Here is a 23461-nt window from a genome sequence, read left to right as displayed (position 1 = left end):
ACTTTGGAATGTATTTATGCACAGTGGATTTTGTCCCCTATCACTTACATTAAAATTGCTTTGGAAAGGGATCTCTTCAGGGCTGCTATGAACAGGAGCAACAGCAAGCAAAAGCTGCTGCAATGTTCAAATGGGGACCTGGCAATTGTTTTAAGGTCAGACTTGAAACCCTGTGAACCTATCCTTTTAATGTATGATTAATGCACTATTGCTCCTTTTTAGATCGATAAACTGATTGTTCCATAAGGAAACCACAGCAGTTAAAAATGGGAAATTCAAGTTTGCGACTGGCTATGCTGCTACCTGACTTGCCATGAAACATTTCCTCAGCTTGGCTGGATGTTTCACAAACAACATCATGTTTCTAAATCATCGAGAAACACTTAATGCGTACTTACAGCTTGTATTGATTTCTTTTTTCATTGAACACAGGTGTTAATGTAATGTAATAAACTCAAAGTGCACTGCAGCTCAGCTCAGTATTGCCTAGCTCAGCTTACGTCAGATTACTCCAATAGTGTTACCTGACACATTAAGCCCTCTTTCTACACACACACACACACACGCACAGTGCTCCTCCTTTATTGTGCAGTTGAGTCAGGTTTATACCTCATCTACTGTGTATGCAGAGCCTGCCTCCGCCTCTCAGTACAGTCGGGTTGCGTTCAGCTGAGCTCTGCTCTGCTCTGACTGCCTGTGCGGGGTGACATCAGCCTTCAAGTATGCAGTCCTTCGTGGCTGAGCCAGACGAGCTCGGGTGGCCCCATTCATCTCAAGGTGCTGTCTGTTCCCTTCCTCTACAGCTCTAACACGCTCTCTCTTCTCACTGACTGTCTCTCCTTCAGATGAGATGGGTTAGATAAGGGAGATCAAAGGCTTTGTTGTATATCTGTGATCTTTTTCCTCCTTAATGCAGATTGATTACAGAGTGGTTGTGCACAGTCTCTGCAATAATTTATTGTAGCAGTGGTGATTAGAGATCATCTTTAGTTTTGTGTACTTGTTGCATTCAATTTGATTGTGAACATGATGATATAGGGACTGAATTAAGATAAATGGTTTTCATGCATTCACGTTGTTTGTGCTGTGTGGCTGCGGTGACCCATCAGTACTGAAGCAACAGAAAAGAGTAGGTGTGAAATATTTGTCGTTGTTGTAATTATTCCAAAGAACTGCTTAACTTATGTCCTGCAACTTTATAAGTGACTTTTATTCCCAACCGAGGATATTCTCATTTTCCATACTTCGTATTAAATCTGTGAATTAGTTAATTTCTTTGGTTATAAAGTGCATTTTTTCACTTTGTGGAAATATCTTTAGTTCCTCATGCTTGTGAAGGATTATTCTTGAAACCCATCCTCACTGCAGGCTCTGATTACCTCACTCATAATGTTCGGCGTCTGCAGAATATACTGAGGGTCTTTGATGTTCATTTGCATAGGAATGTGGAGGCTTTTGTGCCAACCAGCTCTTCCTACCTCTGACTAATATTTTCCCCATCTGTGTGTTCCTCACATGCAACCAGACTTCTAATGTTTTTATTTTGTTTGTTTGTGTCCCTCCAGAATGAAGAGAAACGTAGCCTGAGTTTGGGCGGACATGTTGGATTTGACAGCCTCCCTGACCAACTGGTCAGTAAATCGGTCACACAGGGATTTTGTTTTAACATTCTCTGTGTAGGTAAGTACAAGCGACAGTGTGTGTGCCGTGTGCGTGACAGACTCTGTTGAATATTGTATACAATTAGCAATTCACGGAAATGCCATGCTGTAACTACTGAGCATTTCTCTGCAGTCCTTTTCCCTCACTATTTACTTGATTTGTTTAATTGTTGCAAAACAGTGACATCCTGTTTTTTTCTCATGCATGCACAGGCTTCCCACTTTCATGTCGGAAAGCTGATGAATTACTCCCCGGTGACTGATTTAACTCGCTCTCGTCTCTCTACTTTCTGCCATCCACAGGGGAGACTGGTATCGGGAAGTCAACGTTAATGAACACACTCTTCAACACCATGTTTGAGAACGAAGAGGCGAGCCATTATCAGAATGGCGTGTATCTGCGGCCGCGAACATACGACCTGCAAGAAAGCAACGTCCACCTCAAACTGACGATTGTCGACACCGTTGGCTTCGGGGATCAGATCAACAAAGAGGATAGGTGAGACACTGACATGATTTAGGTAGTTGACACTGATGTGCAGGGAATAAGATCTTTTCGTTAAAACTGGATTCGATTTGGTTGAGAAGTGAAAGTTTTAAAACACAGGATGCAAATTTGACAGCATTTCACTGACTGTATTTCAGTGTGAAGCTAAACTGTAGTTATTGGAGTGGAGTGATACACTATTACAAGCATGAATATACTTGAATAAAAGTACAGAAGTATTATCAGCAAATTCTATCAAAAGTAAAAGTACTTGTTCTGCAGAAAAAAGGCAAGCTATATATTATAATACTGTATATAACACTATTAGATTGTTCATACTGAGCATTTTACTGTTGTTGCTGGTCGAGGAACTACTTTATATACAGTTAAATAGTATAGTGCAGTAGCTCCCAACCAACCTAGGGATCGGGGCCCCTGCGAATGGTCACAAGATAAATCTGAGGGGTCTTGAGATGATTAATGGGAGAGGAAAGAAGAAAAAACTGTGTTTGTATTCTTTTTTTTGGACTTTAATCTAACCTTTGCTTTATTGTGAAATATTGGAGAGTTCTACCTCTTTTGGCTTTGAACAGTTATTTAAATGTTCACTGTATGTATGTAATGTAAACTCAAGTTAATTACTGTATTCTACATTCCACCACCGAGTCACTGAAAAGCTTTCAAAACAGTGGATGTAACACTTTGCAGCCAGGTTTAAGCTATACTTCCAGATGTTTCTTGACCTGCTAATCACCAAAACCATACAGTCCATGGTTTGAATCAAGCTGTAGCAGAATTTAGATGACACTGTTTATAAAACAAACCATGGTGAATCTCACCAACGGTGCCATTTGCTGCATCAGGACTGTTTTGATATATTCTGATAAACAGTACTCCATTGCATGAGTCAAATTCCGTTCCTTTGGTACTCTGAGCACATGCGTGAAACACATGCTTCAGCGTGTTTTCCACTTGACTCCTTACTGTCGTAACGACAGATTTTCCTGTCAATCCTTATCCAAACCCTCCCTTCTATTTGCAAGATCACAACGCCATAGTTTTGTCCAAATTAGGTCAATGTTGCCTAGGGATACAAATGAGAGAAACAGACACAAACCAATATCTGTCCAGGTTTCTGCACAGTTTTGGTTTTCTCTGTAGGATGGAAATAAGACGAGGTGGGACAGCAATAAAAAGGAAATGGCTGATTTTTTTTTTTTTTTTTTAACATTCAGCTGTGGAATGAAGTGTTCTTGTTGTGACCTAGCCAGCAAGCAGCACTCTCACGCCCTTTGATAGCAGCTTTCTCTGTAGGCCATATAAACCAACATGCTGAAGGACAGACCCTGCAGCGGACTGTAAAGGCACACTGAGAGAGCCTTGAAAGGTCAGAGTTGGTGCATTCCACAGAGAAGATTGAAGATAGATGTGAAGAGAGAGGACAGACGACTATAAACATAGTGCTGGCTGAGGATATAGAATAGATTTCTTTTGACTTATGTCTCACTCTGAGCTGTAAAGTAGAATATGGGAAGACTTGCAGTGGAGAGTTGACTAGATTACCAGGATAGTCTGGTGTTAATTGAAGTCATTAGCAGGGATGTATGTGAAATATGGTGATGGTTAACAGGAGGATATGATTAAGCATTTTACTAGTAAGCTATACTTTTGGTACTGTCGGTGTTGCAATTTACTCGATTATAGGATGGGAGTTTTGGTAGCCCATCACCAAAACAAAATCTGATTCAAGCCAATAACTTAATTGTAACATGATGAACTCTATACTCTGTGAGCACATAAAGAACACATGTTTCTTGTAGGTGGCTCAGAGTATGTTGTCACTTCTAACTTTTACTGTAGCAGGCACTTCTTGTAGACCTGATCATATGGGTCACTTTAAAGCATTGGGGGTCCCTGTGACTGATGTGATGTAATATTGATTCAGGAGGCGTTTCAAATGTTTGACACTGCTCAATTTTACAATTATTTTCAAACACGTGTGCTTGTCAATCTTGTCAGTGAGAGCTGGAGGAAATGTGAAAGCAGAGGGGACACCATCTGTAGCCAATGAGGCTGAGGTGGTCGAGTGGTGCCCAAATAGAGCACCATAACATTTGTTTGAGTACCACAGCAATTGAGGCATAAATTCATTCGAGGCAAGGCGTGGAATTGTGGAAAGCAAGCAAATTATTGAACATTTCAAACACAGATTATCACAACCAGTTTATCAGAACAGCAGAGACATGTAGTCTGAAAATGCCAAGTGTCGTCATGAGAATTAAACTATGACTGAGAGTTTTATCTGTGGTGACTAATAAACCACAACCTCACTTGAAAGAGACTTGCATTTGAGGCAGCTATGATGCAGTTTATTAAATATGTGGCTGACTTGTAATTGTCTCGTTTTCATCTCTCCCAATGAACTGAACAAAATGAGTTAAAGCTGCCGACTCAAATGAACTGCCCCAAACAAGCTTGCTGTGAATGTGGCATAAATTATCTTCAAACTGGTGACCATTTTTTACCATTTTACGAACGGTACTGCTGCATTAACAAACATAAGATATCATTTGAAGGACTTTTAATATTTCTTGACATTTTACTTGATAATCACTGCAGTCAGGATAATAATATTATTATGATATTATATAATGTTGCGGAATCAGACACTTGATTTTACATCTTATTGCTACTAGAAGTATGTTACAGTGCCTCCCTTTGGAAAAACTGAGTATATTCTCCATAAAATACTATAATAATAATAATGATAATGGTTTCCAATTTAGTGATCTAGGTATGTCTCTACAAGGTGAATCTTAATGGATTCTTTTCTGGTGAGGTAGACAAATCTGCTTTAGAAAAATCAGCTGTAATGTCTAAAAAATAATGTGTTCATGTCAGCATTAGTCTCCTCTAACAATGCAGGTCATATACTGTGTTGTGGTAAGATAGCCAAAAATCATGGGCGTTGCTTTAGATGAATTCATATACATCGTGAATTGTGTTGAATATCATACATACCGTTCTGGTCTTGTTTGTTTAGCTACACATGCGGAGCTCTCATGAGCACACACTACAAGCCTTCATGTTTTCATGCGTTTTCATACTGCACATTCCTAGTTTCTTTGATTTGCTGGTGACACTATAGGCTACAAAGGCCATCACGGCGCTGTGAGAGAGGACAGGATGTTTTGTAGCCTCTGTGATTTGTTTCAACCAGACTTCCATAAGCCGAGCACAAATTTCATGCAGCACTAAGCTGTACAGCTCTAAGCTGAGATCTTGGCATGGAATCAGATCTCACAGTTACTGAAAACATAACTGTCTCGGTTCATTTCCCCAGTGACAAGTCCATATTTCCTTTTTATATTCATTACCAGTGCATGAATAAGAAGACACATATTTATGCTTTTATTCACAGACATTACAATCCTTACAATTTCTCTTCTGGCCATCTCCACAGTTACAAGCCCATCGTTGACTACATTGACACTCAGTTTGAAAACTATCTTCAGGAAGAGCTGAAGATCAAGCGCTCGCTGTTTAACTACCACGACACCAGGATCCACATCTGCCTTTATTTCATCGCCCCGACAGGACACTCCCTCAAGTCGCTGGACCTCGTCACTATGAAAAAACTGGACAGCAAGGTACTGTGGTCTTCCCCTTTGCACCAAAAGCACACTCACACACTCCCGGGCCTTTCCCATTGCCTGAGAACAACTGTCAGTGTTGCTGAAACCCGACCTCCCTTTCACTCAGACCGGTGTGCATTTCACTGAGTCGTGGAGTTCCCTGATCTTTTTCCCAGGGTGTGGACTCTGAGTATCCCAAAAGAATAAAGTGAAAAGAGAGGCTGCAGTGACTGTGCACGCTTCCATTGAATCATATAGGATTTCAAGGTTCACATGGAATTCCTCAGAGTGAAGTTATTTGGCTATTACTGTGGAAAAGGTTTAAAGTTAAGACTTTTAACAGCCCAGATTTTTGGGGAAGAGCTGCCGTATATATGAGCAGGTTCACACTTGCATGAACATGTTGCATGTTTAATAAATAAAACAAATTAACTGGTCCTTGTGAGGCAGTGACGATGAGTTCCAGCTTGATGTATTTGCAGTTTTCATGTTTACAGGTCAGCCGTACACCCGTCAATAGTCTCATTCAGAACCACATTGATTTGTGGCTTTTTCATTGCCCTTGTGTGATTGTTACTACACAGATTATTGGTCAGTGGGTCCGTGTTTTGCCATACATCTGAGTGTAGCTCAGTGGATACACATTCACTGGCTTGGCCTCAATTATAAAACTGGTTGAAAAAACATCTCATCACAACAGCACTTGGAGCGTGAAAGAAGGGGAGGGGGAGAAGGTTTGAGTGAGTGAGTTTTAGTGGGGAAGGACAGTCAGAAAGGGCAGGAATTAAGTCTAAGTTAGAGCAATGTTTTTCATTCTTTTATATTTCAATTTTAGGGACATTTTTGGTGATAAGTGGTCATTGAATTTGCCTGTTGAACGTTGTCTACAGAGTCTCTGTAGTTTGCTTTTCCATTGTGGCTATTGCTTCTTATGCTACCTACCAGATCCCTTTCTTTGTAATGTAAAGGAATATATAGGCATGAATATTAAACAAAGAATTCCTATACACAAGGTATCGATATAGATAACTTCTTTCTGCTGGATACCAAACACACTTTCAACCTGTTGACATTTTGATAAAATATTTTTGAACACTGCTCGGCGATAAACACAGCTGAAACCATTGAGTGGTTTTTCATCCTCAGTCTTGGTTTCAGCGTGTGGGAAGTGTGGAATTTCAGGAAGGGAAAAGATCCTCAAAACATTTCAAAGCACATGTTCACAAAGCCCTGAAGAGAAGGAACGACAGAGAAAGAGGCAGTTAAAATGCAAAAGGGAAGATTTGTGTGTCTCCAACTCTGTTTGTGCTTGTTTGACCTGAGGGTGAGAACTATTATACTGACGTCTTGGATATTATTCATGTCTTTTTATTAAAGTGCGTGCATTTGCTGGTATGATTTTAGGGATATGTGTGTGCTTGTTTACATAATGTCAAGATTTGCTGATGTTTTGTTGTTCTGTATACATATAACTACTGATAGCACTGCTATAGAAATGACAGAGTGGCAGCTTTGGCCCTGCTCGTGTCTGGTGATGCAATGATAATGAGTCCAGAACAAAGCAGATGGTCTGCTTGTGATCAAAACCTGCTGGCTTACCTCTGCCAACTATCAACACACGGCTGCCAAATGTCTCCTGATACTATTCAAAACAATGACCGGATACTTCAGCCAACCGTCACTCTCAAGGGACGGTTATAGTTTCATAAGGAGAAAAAATGATTTTGTCATTCTAAGTTATTAACCAGTGATCTTAACTAGTTTTTGTAGGTCTTGATGATATTTAAATTCACATACATATTAATATTTCACTTCATTGGAAAAAGTTAAAGTTTTAAAGTGAAATACATTTTTTATACTTTGTAATCTATTCCAATTGAACCCCAGCTACTTAGGACACCTAAGTTTCACTGAGGACCAACTGTATTTCTAAGGCCAAAGTCATGGTCAAGAGCATTGACAGGAATGCTGTTCTGACCTGAGAGGTAACTCACAGAAACAACAGAGAGGACTTCACATAGAAAGGGCCAAGATCCAAATTCAGCACTTTTCATGCTGTGAGGTGACAGCGCTGACTACTGAGCCTCTGTGCTGTCTTTACCAGCCAACAGGGTGATCAAAACCTGGCACCCTACATTTGCCAACTGTCTCCTGATACCATCCAAACCCCTACAGCACGCACAGCCAACTCACTGTAACCCCTGCTTTGAAGCAAGACATGGTGGCTTACCTGAGCTAAAAATATTATCTTTATCCCATTATATGAACCACAGCAAAGCAGTTAACATGAGCTAAATGTGTTTGCTATCGTATAGCAGCTTACCTGCTATACACCCTAATATAAGTGAAAGCAAAGCAGCTTACATCTCCTAAATCTCCCCATCCATTCATATGAACCAAGCTCTCTTTCTTGTGAACCTCCCAATAAGGCTGTGAGGGACATTTTGGTTACTCACATGCCTTTTTCAGTTGCACAGAAATTTTGGCACTTCTATTCAAAATGAGTTACTGCATTGTGAGTGAAACAGTGGACTCAGTTTTAGCCTGAGTGGGTGGCCACGGTGAACACCACTGTGACCTCAGTGGCTCTGTCCCAGCAATCTTTCCACTATGTGAAATATGACCGCTGTTGTATCTGAAAGCAAGCCAGTGTTGAGTGACCACAGTGTGGATGTGACACTGTTTTGGTTTACGGGCTTGATGGCGTTGTTTATGCAGTGGTCTCTATCTAGATAGAATAAATGCGTTGCAGTCCATATTTGCAGCAGCTACTCACCACATGCTATCAGCCTTTGCACATTTTGAAGTTTTATTTTGATGGCTAAAGGTTGACCACAAAAAGTACCTGCTTTGCTTCTATGATCTTAGACAAGAGCCTGGCCAAATCACAGATAAAGTAGGGCTTCAACTAATGATTATTTTCAGTGAACTGATTTACTCTTTAGTCTGTAAAATTTCAAAAATACAGAACAATGCCCTTCATATGTTCTCAATTTCCAAAGTGACAGCTTCAAGTTCTTGTTTTGTCCAACCAAGAGTTTAAAACCTAAAAGTATGCAATTATAAAACTGAGAAAATCAGCAAATCTTCGCATTTCAGTCGCTGGAACTGGTGGTTGTTGGGCATTTGAGGATGCGTAATTTCAATTAATCGACCAGCCGTTTCAGCACTAAAATAAATGACACAAGTGATAATTGTCCAAAGTCCACTGTTACATTGTGGTTATGATGAACACATTTCCTTGCCACGAGAGGCATTTTAAGAGTGGCTCCATCTTCATCAATTAGGGTCCACAGTCATATTTTTATCTCTGTGCTGAGTCAAGCGGAGCACTACTGTGTGAATACTGACTTTTATCTGGAAACTAAAGATAAATGAACAGAACTATCCTGTCTGCCAGATAGCCCTGTCACAGGAAAAACCAGGGAAGCAGACCAGAAACAACTTTTTCCCTCAGTCTGTAGAGTTTGCTGTCGAAGCTAGACAATGGTGTTTTTCTTGTAAATGGGGTACGAATCGCCCCTCCCGACAGAGGATGGTTGACAGCTCACCAGAGTGAGCGTGGTTTGTGGTGGATGAAGGCAGGAAGAGAGATAAGAGTCCGAAGGAGGTGTCTTTTGTTTTAAATGATGTTTTTCTTGAAGAGGAGGAAATCATTATCAGCTAATTATCTAATATTAGGATGTAAAGGATTCAGTTTGTAGAGGTCATTTGACAAACAAGGATTGATGTTTCCGGCTAACCTTTAAAATGTCTCATAATTTGCACTATAAGCAGTCAAATATACATGTTTTTATCATGATTTCTAATTACTCTCAGACTTGGGTGATTTAATATTTTCAGATGATAGTTTTTGGTGAAATGTTTTTTTTCTTATTTGCACCAAATCAGATGTTTTCGACTGTGAGTTGATGAGGAGGCATGGATGCAGAAATGTGAGAGACGGGTACATGTCAATGTTTTTTTCAATAATTATCTGACATATCAACTGCTTTGATGTGGTTACAGCTTCCCATCTGGCATTCCTAGTTGTTCAGAACAAACACTGAGAACTATTTGGGAATACTCTTTGGCCAGCTGGGAAAACCAGTTTGTGGGAAGTGAACAAATATCACTGTCCCGGCCCTCCTCGCTGACTATGACAAGACACTCCCATCTGCTTCAGTGGCCACACAAGGCTGTTGTCAGCACTGGATAGCGATTAGTGAGCTTGGTTTGTTAAATAAGGGTTAAAACACGATACTGGCTATCCTGCTGTAAATTAATGATGCAATAAAGTATGATGAGCCTGTAATTTGACTCGTAACAAGCTCTGGCTCTTGCTCTGAGGCACACTATAGAATTGGTGAGTGAATCTGTGGGGATCCTCCTCGTCCCCCCGGTTAGTGATTTGGGTAATGCAGCCTACAGAAGAATGTAGAAAAACTGTGTGTTGCACTGTGTGCACATCTGCTGCTGATTGGAGATGGAGCCTAGTTTGTTTTCATAATCACTTTGTTTTATGTATCTGTCGGAGTTCTGACTGAGCTTATTCACTGTACAGTGTCGCTGCATATGGTCTTGTATGCTTCCTCAGCCATATTTAGCGATGCATTTAGTTTGGTTTAAGTTTTTAATTAGGTCTTCAGTATGTTTAATTCAGCTTTATTCAAAGTGTTTGTTTGTGACCCACTGACAAGGGGAAGTTAACTGCTGTAATCTGTAATTCACCGAAAACAATGGGTTGATTCTCTGAGCATCTTCTCTCTTCCTATTTAGCTTGACACATATTACGTTTTGTCCTGTTAGGAAGATGCATGTCAGACCAGACTAAACCAAAACATTACATAATACTTTCCATATATACATGCTTTAACACAAAGCAGTTTTCAAGACTGGCAGACTCAGCCATAAAAACAAGGACGCTACAATGGTCTACACATCTAATAATTTTGTTTATACGAGTACAATCCCCCATCTCTTTTTCTCACCCTTTCTTCAGGTCAACATAATTCCCATCATTGCCAAAGCGGACACAATCTCCAAGAGTGAGCTCCACAAGTTCAAAATAAAGATCATGAGTGAGCTGGTGAGCAACGGTGTCCAGATATATCAGTTCCCAACAGACGATGAAGCCGTCAGTGAGATCAACTCCTCCATGAACGTAAGTCATGTTGTGACACTCAAATAAGCACTCTAAACAATTCTCATACAATCAGTCTTTCTACCTTTTTAACCTTATTTTTCAGCACTGTATATGTTTTGAAATTGCCTGTTGTTATGCTGAAGACAAAAAAACGGCAGATGTGTTTTGATGTGTTGAAAGTGATAGCGTTGTCCTTTTTTAGACTCATGACAAGACTTTTTTTTAGACTTTATTACAAAGGATTTTGTAAGATATCTGGGTGCCGTCTGACTTGTAAATATCATGTGTTTAGCACCTCATGTGTTACACATGTGGTAATGGCAGCATACGTCGACACCATTTTATTGCTTTTAACATGTGCTGAAAAGTAATGTTTTTCTTTACTAGACACTTTGCAATCCCACAAATCTGTGACTGCATACAGGGAAGACCACTATACAAACATTATAAATAGTTTTACACAAAATGGTGTTGTATGAACACTGGCTCTGTTTGATTGCATCAGTTCCCCATTGATGGCAGCACATGCTTTCCTACAACTGGCTTCACATTTCCATTGTCGAAATAAACCAGTTGTTGAGAAATAGCGAAAAGAATATGCATGCAGCAATATGACTGAACATAAGCAAGTGACTTTTGCTCAGTTCGGATTTTATAATGGGGATGATGTATAATCACACTGTGCTCAAACACACACCCACACACGTACAGAAATGCACAAACAGTAAATTCTCTCATGTACTTGTACAGTACCCCCATCTATTCATAGTCAGTTACATCAGCGCCCACACTCACCAGCTTGTTCCTCTGAGCTGCAACCAGCCAGCTGGTTTCAACTCGATGCCTAATTTTTGAGGTTGCGTATCGGGCGTGTTTTCCCCATGATGCCTCACTGTCGATCCTAACGAGGCGTAGTAGCTCTGAGAGCAATAAGAAAGTGTGGGTGTGTGTTTAATCACTTCAACAAAATGGGCCTCTCAGCCTCAACTGAGCCACATGTTGAACATAAAAACAGAGCTCTGGTGCAGCTCATATGTCAACATGGTTACACTTCTCTCTGGTGTGGTCTGGTTGTGAAAGATAAGAGAGACGAGAGCCACAGTGACACAAGTTTTATTTGATGTGAAACACTCAATTTTCATTTATCCTTTTTGTTTAATGGTTTCTGTGCCGTAAAGCATATTAGCATGAAGAAAGTAGGAAAGAAACTCTTTCGGAAAGTGTAACCCAGACGAAAGATGGAGCTGGCTCCAGTTACACTTACACTCTGCCTCAAGAGTGACCTCTTGACCTTTTTAACATTCTAAACTCTTTCCCTCTGCAGGCCCATCTGCCGTTTGCTGTGGTTGGGAGCGTGGAAGAGGTGAAAGTGGGGAACAAGACGGTGAGGGCCAGACAGTACCCCTGGGGTGTTGTGCAAGGTGAGAACCATTCACAAGCAAGTTAATCAGGGTGTGTGTTTGTGTTTCTCATGCAAACAGTGAGTACATGAAGGGGTCAGTGGATGTTTAACTCCTTTCTCTAGACTGCCACAAAATCTATATTTTAAGCAAGTATGAAACTGTGATTGTGCTATAAAGGCTGAAGTGTATTATTGGTATTGTAGCACAGTTTCATTAACATTTAACCCAAGTCAATTGGACAACTACGGAAAAAAGCTTTAGGTTGAGATTACACAAAGACAAATAGTTCTGTTAAAATGGGTTAATTCCATAAAGTGCCAGTTAATTATTACACTATTATGATCACTTCCTGCTAGTCACTCAGTCATGACTCCCTCGCCTCTTATGCAGCAACAGGAAGGCCTTGAAGAGTAGTTGCATGTGTCATTGTCCTTGCAAAATGACATGTTTGACAGTTAAACAGCATTTGATAGATAGATTTATAGTTATAAATAGTTTGAATTCATTTTTGGCCAGTATAAGTGTGATGATGCTGGTTAGGTTGTATATCCACTAGCTGTTGGCTGGTTGTTAGATTGCTAGGTTACAGGTATTAAATAGGTAAATGAGGTGTAGTGATAGATGAAATGTGGGAAGAGTGCTATATCATGAGATATTGGCACTCATTCAAATGCCTCTTAACACATCAAAGCACCGTGTCAGTACTTGAACTGTGTACAGTCTTTGTTATGCAATAATATGAGTGTGCAAGGATTTCATGGCATTGCGAATGCATGTGAAAGGGGTCACGGGTGTATCATTTTTGAGGAAGAACATGGTTCGGTCTCTTTCCGGCCCCTGCAGCCTTGCTGTTTGTTCTGCCTCTGTTTTTTCCTTACACTCTTTTCATAGATGCAGAAGTTAATCATATGATTCATTATAAATGTTTAAAAAACTGTAGGATCTATTTTGTACCACCTTCTGGTTGTTTTGAGGATGTTTTGCTCTTTTAAGTCAGCAGCTGAGCGAGCGAGGCATCTATCAGTATCCACGTTGAAAGATGTTTTCCTGCTCATGGCAGAGTGGCGAGTGCGTCCCACAGTTTGCCTGTTTTTATTTATACCCTCCCTCTTAATGAGGAGTGTCCTCCACGGCTGTGAGTGTGACTTCATGCAGAGTGACACTGTGAAGTGAAGGGCGAGTGGGTAGAGATTGTTTTGGGAAATTGCCAGTGTGCATCTGTGTGTGTGCGCTTGTGACGTGAATGTCTTTTTTTGGCGTGCATTTACTGTATGTTTCTCTGCCTGTGTGCATTGCGTGCATATAAGATGCCTCTATGTCTGTGTTGCCCATGGAGACATCACCTCTTGTGTCAGTGATCTTGGGATATTTGTTTCCCACAGCTCATTCCCCTGTGCCTTGTCAATGAGAGTAAACATTTTAATTTAATAATGTCACACTGAGTTGTGCTGTGAGAATATCACCACTCAGATGGGAGTTCTCTCAGAGTGGCGCTCTCTTTCTCCCTTCAGCTCTCTCTCTTCCTTCCTCTCCTCGGTTTACTGCTCTTGCGTCCTCTCACTCTTCCTTTCCTCTTTCCATTATCCACTGACCACTCTCATTCCCCAACCCTCAGAGGACACAGGATATTTATAAAGCCTGCTGCTGTGTGTCTCCTGGGGACAGATTCCTTTGGACTCCATCAGTCACCATGAAGCTAAAGTCCAGTCCAGTAACAGACAAGCTCATTTCTATGGGATTTGTCTCCATCACAAAAGATGTATTCCTTATTTTATCATTCTTCAGCAGCAATTAAACAGGTGGTAGATATTAGTTGAAAGCAGGTCTTGAGGCTGATATTGATGCTGCAAAATGCTGACTGTAGAATGTCAAGGATACATGGGTGTCAAGGAGAAAATCAATATATACGTTACTTTACTAATGTAAAGAAAAGCATAGTCACACTACCCAAACTGAAAAGTTTGAAACCAGCTATCACTCTAATATTGAATAACATCTCTGTCATGAGCACTACATCAGACAACAAAAGATTGACCCCAGTAAACCTTGGAGTATTATCGGACTATCTTTACAATTTTGACATTGTAGGTGTGAACAACTAATGATACACTGTGGGGAAAAGTTCTTTGGTTTTGTTTTTGTCCGCATCTAATAATCTTATCAAGCTTGTCCATCTGTGGACGGATGGGATGTAATACAAGAAAAAGGACTGTGCTTTTAATTGGGCCTGCTTGCAAACTGATGGCTCACCATTCATACAACGCACTTTGTCACAGTATCTGAGGAAAGGGGCAGAAGAGGACAGACGTCTCAGTGTTTTACTACACTTGGCCGGCTGAAAGGAAGGCCTATGTCAATGGAAACAGTTTGTAGATGCCAGATGTCATATAGATGGGTTATGGTAACCTCACAAAGAGCCATGGGAAATTTCCATAAACTTGAGGGAAGACAGAAGAAGTACTGTCTTCTGTTATAAGAGTAATTGAAGGGGTGTGTGTGTCTGTGTGTGTGTGTGTGTGTGTTTTGTGTGTGTCTCTCTCTGTGTGTGTGTGTGTGTGTGTGTGTGTGTGTGTGTGTGTGTGTGTGTGTGTGTGTGTGTGTGTGTGTGTGTGTGTGTGTGTGTGTGTGTGTTTGTTTATCTTCCCTCAGGATCTTGATGCTCTGTTATCTCTGAACTCCAGACATGTTTGACAGATAGCAGACCACTGGTATTTCTTCTCCGCAAGCTATTGTGTGTGTTCAACTGTGCAGACATATTGTAGTTTTTCTAGATAGCACAAGATTGAAAACATTTACCTCATGTCAATATCACAACAATATGGCAAATATATGCAAAATCACATAGAAAGTAATTGACGTGTTCGTTACAATGACCTGTTTTCTACTGTTAACTACTGTAACACGGCATTTGACAGCCTTCTTCACATATAAGAGAGAATAAATTGATTATTTTGGGGAAAATCTGAATGAATATCTTAATTGCAAATCAAGATATTGAATGTACAATCTTTCTATAACCAGGCATTCAGTTTTTAGTTTGTCAGTTGGTTGGTCGGTTGGTTCACCACCAACTGTTTGATGTATTGCCATGAAAGTTTGTGCAGACATCCATGGTCTCCAGAGGATGGATGATGACTTTGGGGATCCCCTGACTTTTCCTCCAGGGCCATAAGCAGTTAAAAGTTTTCACTTATCCAGTGAAATTTCAGAATTTCTGAAAATCTTGGACAGACATTTTTGGTTCCCAGACGTAACCTAATGACTTTGGAGATCCTTTGACTTTTCATCTAGCACCACCATGAAGCTCACATTTGTGGTTTTCATGTACTTTGTGTTTAGTGCTAATTAGCATGGCTGGAGAGTCTTAGTCTTGTTATATAATGTTTTCTGCAAATATCTTACACAAAACTACCAGATATAGTAACATCATACAGAATGTAGCTTTCGAGCAGCTACTATCATATAGATAAGGGTCTTTGTCTACCACTCAAAACATGCTAAAATCTTACCAAAAACTCAGTAGCAGATGATCAGCCTGAGACACATGGATCATTTTTATTTTTGATGTGTTGCAGTGTGTCTGCAACATAGTGTTTTCGTGTATTTTCATTTTACACATTTGTCTATTTCCATTCATCTCTGATTACTGCAGATTTATTTACAACCATTCCTCTGTTCTCCTTCATTCTCCTCTATTTGAATGTTTCTGTTCTCGTGCTGGTGCGTGTATCTGCAGAGCTCTGTGCTCGGATATCTTGAGGGCTCAGTGCTGCAGTCAGTCAGAGGACTGGCCCTCATTCAGCCCTCAGTGGGGGGCCAGTACAGAAACGACTACTAGATGCCAAATGAACAGGCAATTTCAGTAGCCTGGATGCAGCCCCAGAGAACAGCTCATTTCTGTTTTTAACTTGTATATTCCCACTAATGATGTGTGGTCAACCAACAAATTTGAGTAAAAATAAGAGTGAGTGATTCAGACAGCTGCATCACCGCTACTTTTTCACATCGTCTTAAAGTTTATTTTGGGTCCAAAAGCATTAAAGTAAACGAGGGTGAGTTAGTGGTTATTCGCTTGCCTTTTTGTCCTAGTTTAATGAAGGTCTTGTTGTATGTTCAGGCACTTTAACTGTGTTATATTGCATTTTTTTAATGCTACATTGTGGTTTGCTATCATGCACTGCAGGCTGCTTTCCCAGCATTTTCCATCATGCTAATTGGGCTTTTTCAATATCATCATTGCTGTCTTTATATCCTCAGAGCTCACAGCGTGTGGTGGTATTTAAACATGACGTACATGCCATTCTCTACCACTGCTACCTCTGGATTTACGCTCCAGCCTCTGAAAGGCCACGTGCCTTCACTCTGCACATGCCGTCGGCCACCACACACACACCAGCTGTGAGGAAAAGCTCTTTATAGCATCTTTCTGAGATTTGCTAACAGGTTGATCACATTAAATTCCTGAGATAGGAATGTTAGTTTTCCTCTGACTACACATGTCCGTTTTATTGTATCACATTAAGAAAAAAAAAGTAATATAGCAATAAATAATTCTAGGCCTTACTGTACTTACTGGTTTTCCAACATACTGTTATACTTTGGCCAGTATGATCGTGAACTGGGTATTTACTTCCATTCTGTGTGGTATTAAAAAAAACAAAAAAAAAAGATATTTGATTGATTTCCTACTTGTTTTATCCAGACTACATTCTCAAAGACCAGAGGTTGATTCACAATGCGAATGGGTTCAGTCCATATTCAGGCACCCGTACCTATTGCTCCTCCCAGGTCAACTTTTGTTCTGGCCTCTAACAGAACAAAAACAAAATCAACATTTTAATTTCCAGAACGTCCCGTATTGTTGCGATGGAGTAAATGCGGTGACCTATGAGTAAAAAGGCTTCATCAGAATGGAAATGACGCCCAGGGCCCCCCCCCCTTTTGCTGTCAGTCTGTCAGGCAGGAAACGCTTCCTGCCCTTTCCCCACCATGAATTAATTTAACTGTGAGAGTCACTCAGACATGAAACTAAAGTGAAGTTGTTAATGATGCTCCAGTAAAAAAAATGACACAAAAAGTGCAGAATATCTCCAATGTATCAATTCCTGTTTGTTGGCAAAATGTGATGGATTTGGTTTAATTTGGATGCTAAATGTGATATATCCAGTGTATTTTGACTACTTCACATTCCTGTAGAGATGTGGTATGGTTTCCAGCTTTTGAGAGAGGAATGGAGAGGAAGGGAGGGCAACAGGGTGACAGATGGGGTGTTAAAATAATTTGGAAGCAGTGAAAAAGACAGCCAGGCACAGAATGAAGGCAAGAAGCAAAGACTCAGAACTTGAAACAAGACATGACTGCACATTTGTAGCTCCGACGCTGGCTCATCAACACAACCAAAAATTTTCAGCTCAAGTTTATCATGTATTGGAAATCACTAAGATGATCACCTGAAGTGGAACTGCTAAAGTAAAGTCCTAATTCTGGCGTGTGTTTTTCTCTTTAGTGGAGAACGAGAGTCACTGCGACTTTGTAAAGCTCAGAGAGATGCTGATCAGGGTCAACATGGAGGATCTGAGGGAGCAGACCCACGCCCGCCACTACGAGCTGTACCGACGCTGTAAACTGGAGGAGATGGGCTTCAAAGATACAGATCCTGACAGCCAGCCATTCAGGTAGAGAGAGTGCATGGAGAGTGAAAACATACCCAGAATCCAAAACCACAGAGATACTCAAGTGTCAACAGCAGGGAGAGTCTCTGTTGTTTAGAGATGGTACCTAATCTATTTTCTCTCTGTCCTGTCTTTTCTTCTCTCCAGTCTTCAAGAGACATACGAGGCCAAGAGGAAAGAGTTCTTGGGGGACCTGCAGCGTAAAGAGGAAGAGATGCGACAAATGTTTGTCAACAAAGTAAAAGAGACGGAAGCAGAACTGAAAGAAAAGGAGAGAGAGGTCAGTCTCAAGTGAAGCTATGGTTGTAGATACAGTGTATTTGAATTGAAATGGTCACTGAAAAGAAATATTGTGCAGTGTTGAAATTCAGAAAGGGCGTTTGTGTTCCTTTTCTAACTTCTTTCATCTTTTCTTTACCTGTCCACAAATCTCTTGTCTCTCGTCCGTCCTCCTCCTGTCGTCCCCGTCCTTGTCCGTCCATCACCGCCCTCGTCTCCTCCCTCTCAGCTGCACGACAAGTTCGAGCAGCTGAAGAGGATGCACCAGGAGGAGAAGAGGAAGGTGGAGGAGAAGCGGAGAGACCTGGAGGAGGAGATGAACGCCTTCAACAGGAAGAAGGTGGCAGCCGAGACGCTCTCCTTATCTCAGCCCCTCAAGAAAGACAAGGACAAGAAAAAGTAAGCCGATCCCTCCTTTCTATCACTCACTCACTCGCCTCATTCTTCTCTCCACGTAGCAGGAAGCTGCTTTTTCCAAACCCGCTCCTTTCTTTAACTAATCCTGCTGTCTTTTCAGTCTGTGCCTTAAATCCTGAAATTGTGTCCCTTCTATTTTTGCTCTCTAACCCCTGTTACAAGTCTTTCAGCAGGAGGTTTGCATTCTCCTAAGTCCTGTGACAAACTGTCACATCAATGAGCCTTTTAACTGAATGTGTAGTTGTCCGGCCTATCTCCGATACACAAGCATTTCAGCTATTATAAAGCCCTGGCATGTGTTAAGGAAACTTCCTCCCCTTTTTGTCCTGCCCAGGCTTAACATTTCCTGTCCTTTCACTCTTTCCTTTTGCCTCGCTCTAATTATTCAGGATATTCAGGGAGGAGCATGAGAGCGCACTCGCTTAGGCAATCGAGAGCTTGGCTCATAAATAGGTGATGCAGAATATAGCGCACACAGGGCGTAACTGATTTTCGATACGGGTATGCTGATGGTACACAGGTATAACTACAATAAAGGCATTTTATGTTTTATGTCATCAACTACACATCATGTATATTTTCACTGTGCTGCAGACCATTTTCCAAAGCATAAGTTTTATTTTTACCCTCCAGTTCATTTCTGCATGACACATGCAGATGTGTAGCAGAGCCATTATTCAGTAACCCATCGCAGTGAACATCTTGTCACATTTATTTTCTCAAATAAACAGTTTTTAATGTGTGGTGTCGCAATTTAAAGTCGTTTTAAAAAAACGTCTCCCTCAAGAGTGCATTCAAGCAACCTTCAGCTTGTTCTGGTTTTGATTTTCCAACAATGTACACTATGTGGCCAAAAGTATGTGGACAGACCTGTTTATCACACCTGAGCTCCATAAATAAATGTTTGGTGTGCAAGAACTTGATTGGCTTATCACCCAATGTCAGTTATCAATATTAATGCTGTTGTGGCAGCAAGGCTCCAAAATCACAGCATATTGTAAAACAGTCACATGTGGGTGTATGCAGTATTTTTCTGCAGCCATCTCTCGTCTGGGAGGTTGGAAATTATCTGAAAACATATGCTGAGCTTTGGACAATGGTCTGCAGTGACGTGAACTGTACAGGACTTGTAGTTAATGTAGTCCGAGTCATGCCCTCTGAGGCTTGAAGTCTGAGAATTGATGTGAAGACATCTGGCTCCATCTTGTGGCTGCTCACACACTTTGCTGTTAGTGCCACTGTAGGAGACTCATCTTCCATTTTGTGGTTTTGTAAAGGAGATTACACAGATCCTTAGTTTGCTTTTTATGTGATTAATTTATTCTTTCAAGTCTTAAACTTTGCAGGAGTGATGTGAGTGAAAAGGAAAATGTAGAGCTCCCCCAGCTGACACAATAACTCCACCATATTGAATGTAGTTGTGACGGCTCACACTATTGGTTTCTATTCACTAACATTTTAACTGCACACCTCTTTGCTTCAAGGCTACTTTACTAGTCATCTGTAGACTTAAAATCTTTATCAATCATTTCTTATTTCCATAAAGTAGTTGTTTATTCATCCAATTTATTTTGTTTATTGTTTTTTCATTGTTTTTCAGTTAATTTATGGGCGCAGTATACCCTTCCACACACGACCATGGATTTGTCCTCCATCACCATAGCAACGACAACACCTGTTCATTTTGTTTGTTTGTTTGTTTTTGTTTTGACATTCCATCTTGACATTGTGCACATGGACCAAAGACACTGAGGATGATGATGATGATGATGATGATGAAGCCACAGGGGAGAGAGTGAAAGATGGTGAGAGATGATGAGGGAAAAAAAAGTTCATTTGCCAACAATGGCCATCTCATTTATTCAGGATCTTTCATTCTATGTTTTATTTTAATTTTTTTGGGCCACTTTTTATATATATATATATGATTTGAAGATTTTCTTTTTGTGTTTTGCCTTTTTGTGTTTTGCCATCAACTATTCACAAAGAAACAAGAGGTTCAAACCTTTTAGTACTACAGTGTAACACAGTGGGCAAGTCATTTGAAACACTTCAATATGTATTTAAAAAGAAATGTAGGGTGCGCTTTTTTAAAATACCTGAGCGGTTGGAAATGTTGTCCAGGTGTGGTGTGTCTGTTAACCTTTTTGTAATCATGACAATTTAGATTAAGTACATTTCACTGTAGAATAAATCCCTGTATCAAATGAGCCCAAATAATACATTTAAATAGCATTATGTCAAGCAATAAAACTGAGTACCTGTATACTGTATATATCACTGCATATACAAAGGTACTGACGACCTAAAACTTATTCTTAAGTCTTAATAAAAACGTATGCAATATTCTGGTGCTGTTTTCATATTAACTCAATAAATGTATGTGAATATTTTCTAGAGCTTACCCAGCTTAATATGCAAAATGTAATAGTTTTTGAATATGATATTATTGTAAGAAGCACATATGACGATGTACATTGTCTATAAGTAATGTAACTTTATTGTAAACCATGAGTGATTGCCTTGATGAGTGTTGTGACAGTGGACACACACAAACAAGAAGCCAGTATATATATATATATATATATATATATATATATGTATACAAACACAGAGGATTCAGGAAAACATACAAGCCTCAGCTCGCTGTAGAAGAGAGCAGCTGTATTTACTGTCTGTCGTTGGAAATAAATGCAACCCCCCCCCCCCCCTCCCAACTTTGATGTGTCTCTCTGCCATGATGTTGTTTGACTACATTCATCAGGGACGGAGATGAAAGCGAAACACAGGCAGGTGAAGACACTTATTACACACACACACACACACACACACACACACACACACACACACACACACACACACACACACACACACACACACACACGCGCAGAGGCTGTTGGCCTCAACTGTAACCCGAACAGCTGTCAGCTTGAGAGGCAGTGTTTCCTGTTTCATGATCCCCAACAGAACTGAAAAGTCTGCACACACTCCTCCCTGCTTTCACCACCGTGCTGCTGACCTCAGCTGGGTGTCTGTGTGTGTGCCTGCGTGCAAGATGACACTTTACAGTGTGTGTTTACTAAAGGCTGTGTGTGTGTGTGTGTGTTGGCTGTTAAAAACCACATCGCTGCATTTCAGCACTCAATAACCGCTTCCTCACTTCAACTCCTTTTCAGCATACTTACTCTGGTATGAAAACACTGGTCAAATAGTCAGTATCAGATGCCATAATGTAGGTTGGGTTAGGATTTTCCAGCCAAGGACTAGCTAATTTTGTAATGCCTGCTCATTTGACTATTAGTAATCAATGATCAACATTCAGATAATTTTTACATTGATATGTGGCATGTTAAATAGACTATGGACATGTAAAGTCCCTTAAAATAATGTATTATCTCTAAAAAGTGAAGTATCTTCATACTTGCCTTTTTTTGCTTTGATTGGATCAACGTGAATTTAGAATATTATCTATTAGGCCTGCAACTAACGATTATTCTCAACATGAATTCATTTGCCAATTATTTTCTCAGACAGTTTCGGAGAGCCCAAGGTCTTCAAAAGTTTAGTTTAGTTTCTATACTTATTTTCATTTCTCGTCTTATGTATATTTAATGGCAGACAGAGGAAGTCACGGCACAGTACTGAGATCGTCCCACAGTAATGGTTTTGTTTACTGTGAAGACTCTGCCAGCACTATTATTATTCTGTCCGCCACCTGCAGGGCTCACTGGATCTCATCCAGCAGCACAATCTGTTCAGAGCTCTCTGTTCTCTCTATCCTTTAGTACAGCAACACACTCTGCGAACAAAGCTCTGTGATAATGGCTCTCTGACAGTCTGTTCTGCATACTGTACATACAGGACAACGTGGTGGTACACATCTTGTAGGCATGAGGTATAAAGCTGTTTTGAGAGGTTTACAAGAGGAATTAGGAAATTACACGATGAAGGCTGAGATGTTGTTAGGTAAGTTATTAACAAGTACACTAAAGTCATATGGGGGCAAACTTCACCCATCAGACTGCTGACTAGATGCTGGAGTCTGTTAATTATGGAAGCTCATTACCGCCAGCAAAAAAATGAAGTGTTAGGAATGATGAAAACAAAGTATGGTGAGTCAAAATTATAAATCAAACCTTTGATTTACCAAATAAAAACTGGAAGACAATATCTTAATTTTGATTTACACTCCAATAATGTCACATTAGTGTGGTATATCAATTTAGAAAATTAACTTAATGAGTCAAATTTTGGATTTTTTAAGTCAAAATTATAATTGTAGTCAAAATAAAAAGTTTGACTCATAGAAGTATATTGTTATAATTGCTCTTTTTCATTTAATTTCGTGAATGTTATATTTTTGAAGGTTGATGTGTGGCAGTGTCGAGTAATCCCATGAGGGATTGCCAAATGTTTGACACAGAAAGTCATAATCAAATTTATAATCATAGTCATCTAACTGTAGTCATAATTCTGACATTTAGAGTACTCCATTGATATAGCTTTGCACTTGATGGACCCTCTCAACATTACTACATTACCCATGATGCCAAACGTCTGCTGACAGTTCAGTCAGAGATGGAGCTGTAGTACTCCCCAACACTTGTAAACAGACTTTGATGAGCAAAATCAATTAAGTTCCTAAGTGTGATTTAGAAACTCCAAATTTGAACTTCATATTTCAATAATTTCAACTTTTTTAGCTTTATGTATTTTTTTTCCTGGTGTTAATGGGCTTCCACAGTTAAACTGTTAAGGCCCTCACACCCATACAGGTGTTTT

The 23461-nt window shown here is 40.2% G+C and overlaps 1 protein-coding gene across 1 annotated transcript in view; it reads left to right on the top strand.

Moving 5' to 3' along the window:
- septin8a (septin 8a) overlaps positions 1-21396 on the top strand; it is a 30524-nt gene extending 9128 nt beyond the window's left edge. Inside the window, exons 2-10 of the mRNA XM_070918094.1 lie at positions 1566-1680; positions 1965-2160; positions 5612-5798; positions 10765-10926; positions 12233-12329; positions 17818-17986; positions 18131-18263; positions 18492-18661; positions 20280-21396. Of these exons, the coding sequence (XP_070774195.1) occupies positions 1566-1680; positions 1965-2160; positions 5612-5798; positions 10765-10926; positions 12233-12329; positions 17818-17986; positions 18131-18263; positions 18492-18661; positions 20280-20283 (1233 nt within the window). The 3' untranslated portion in view covers positions 20284-21396. The remainder of the gene's footprint in view (positions 1-1565; positions 1681-1964; positions 2161-5611; positions 5799-10764; positions 10927-12232; positions 12330-17817; positions 17987-18130; positions 18264-18491; positions 18662-20279) is intronic.
- Positions 21397-23461: the final 2065 nt, after the last annotated feature.

This window comes from Enoplosus armatus, chromosome 13 (genome assembly GCF_043641665.1).
Source record: "Enoplosus armatus isolate fEnoArm2 chromosome 13, fEnoArm2.hap1, whole genome shotgun sequence".
Lineage (NCBI taxonomy): Eukaryota > Metazoa > Chordata > Actinopteri > Centrarchiformes > Enoplosidae > Enoplosus > Enoplosus armatus.
The sequence above is the reverse complement of the archived record's forward strand: the minus strand, read 5'-3'. Positions and strand labels throughout refer to the sequence as shown.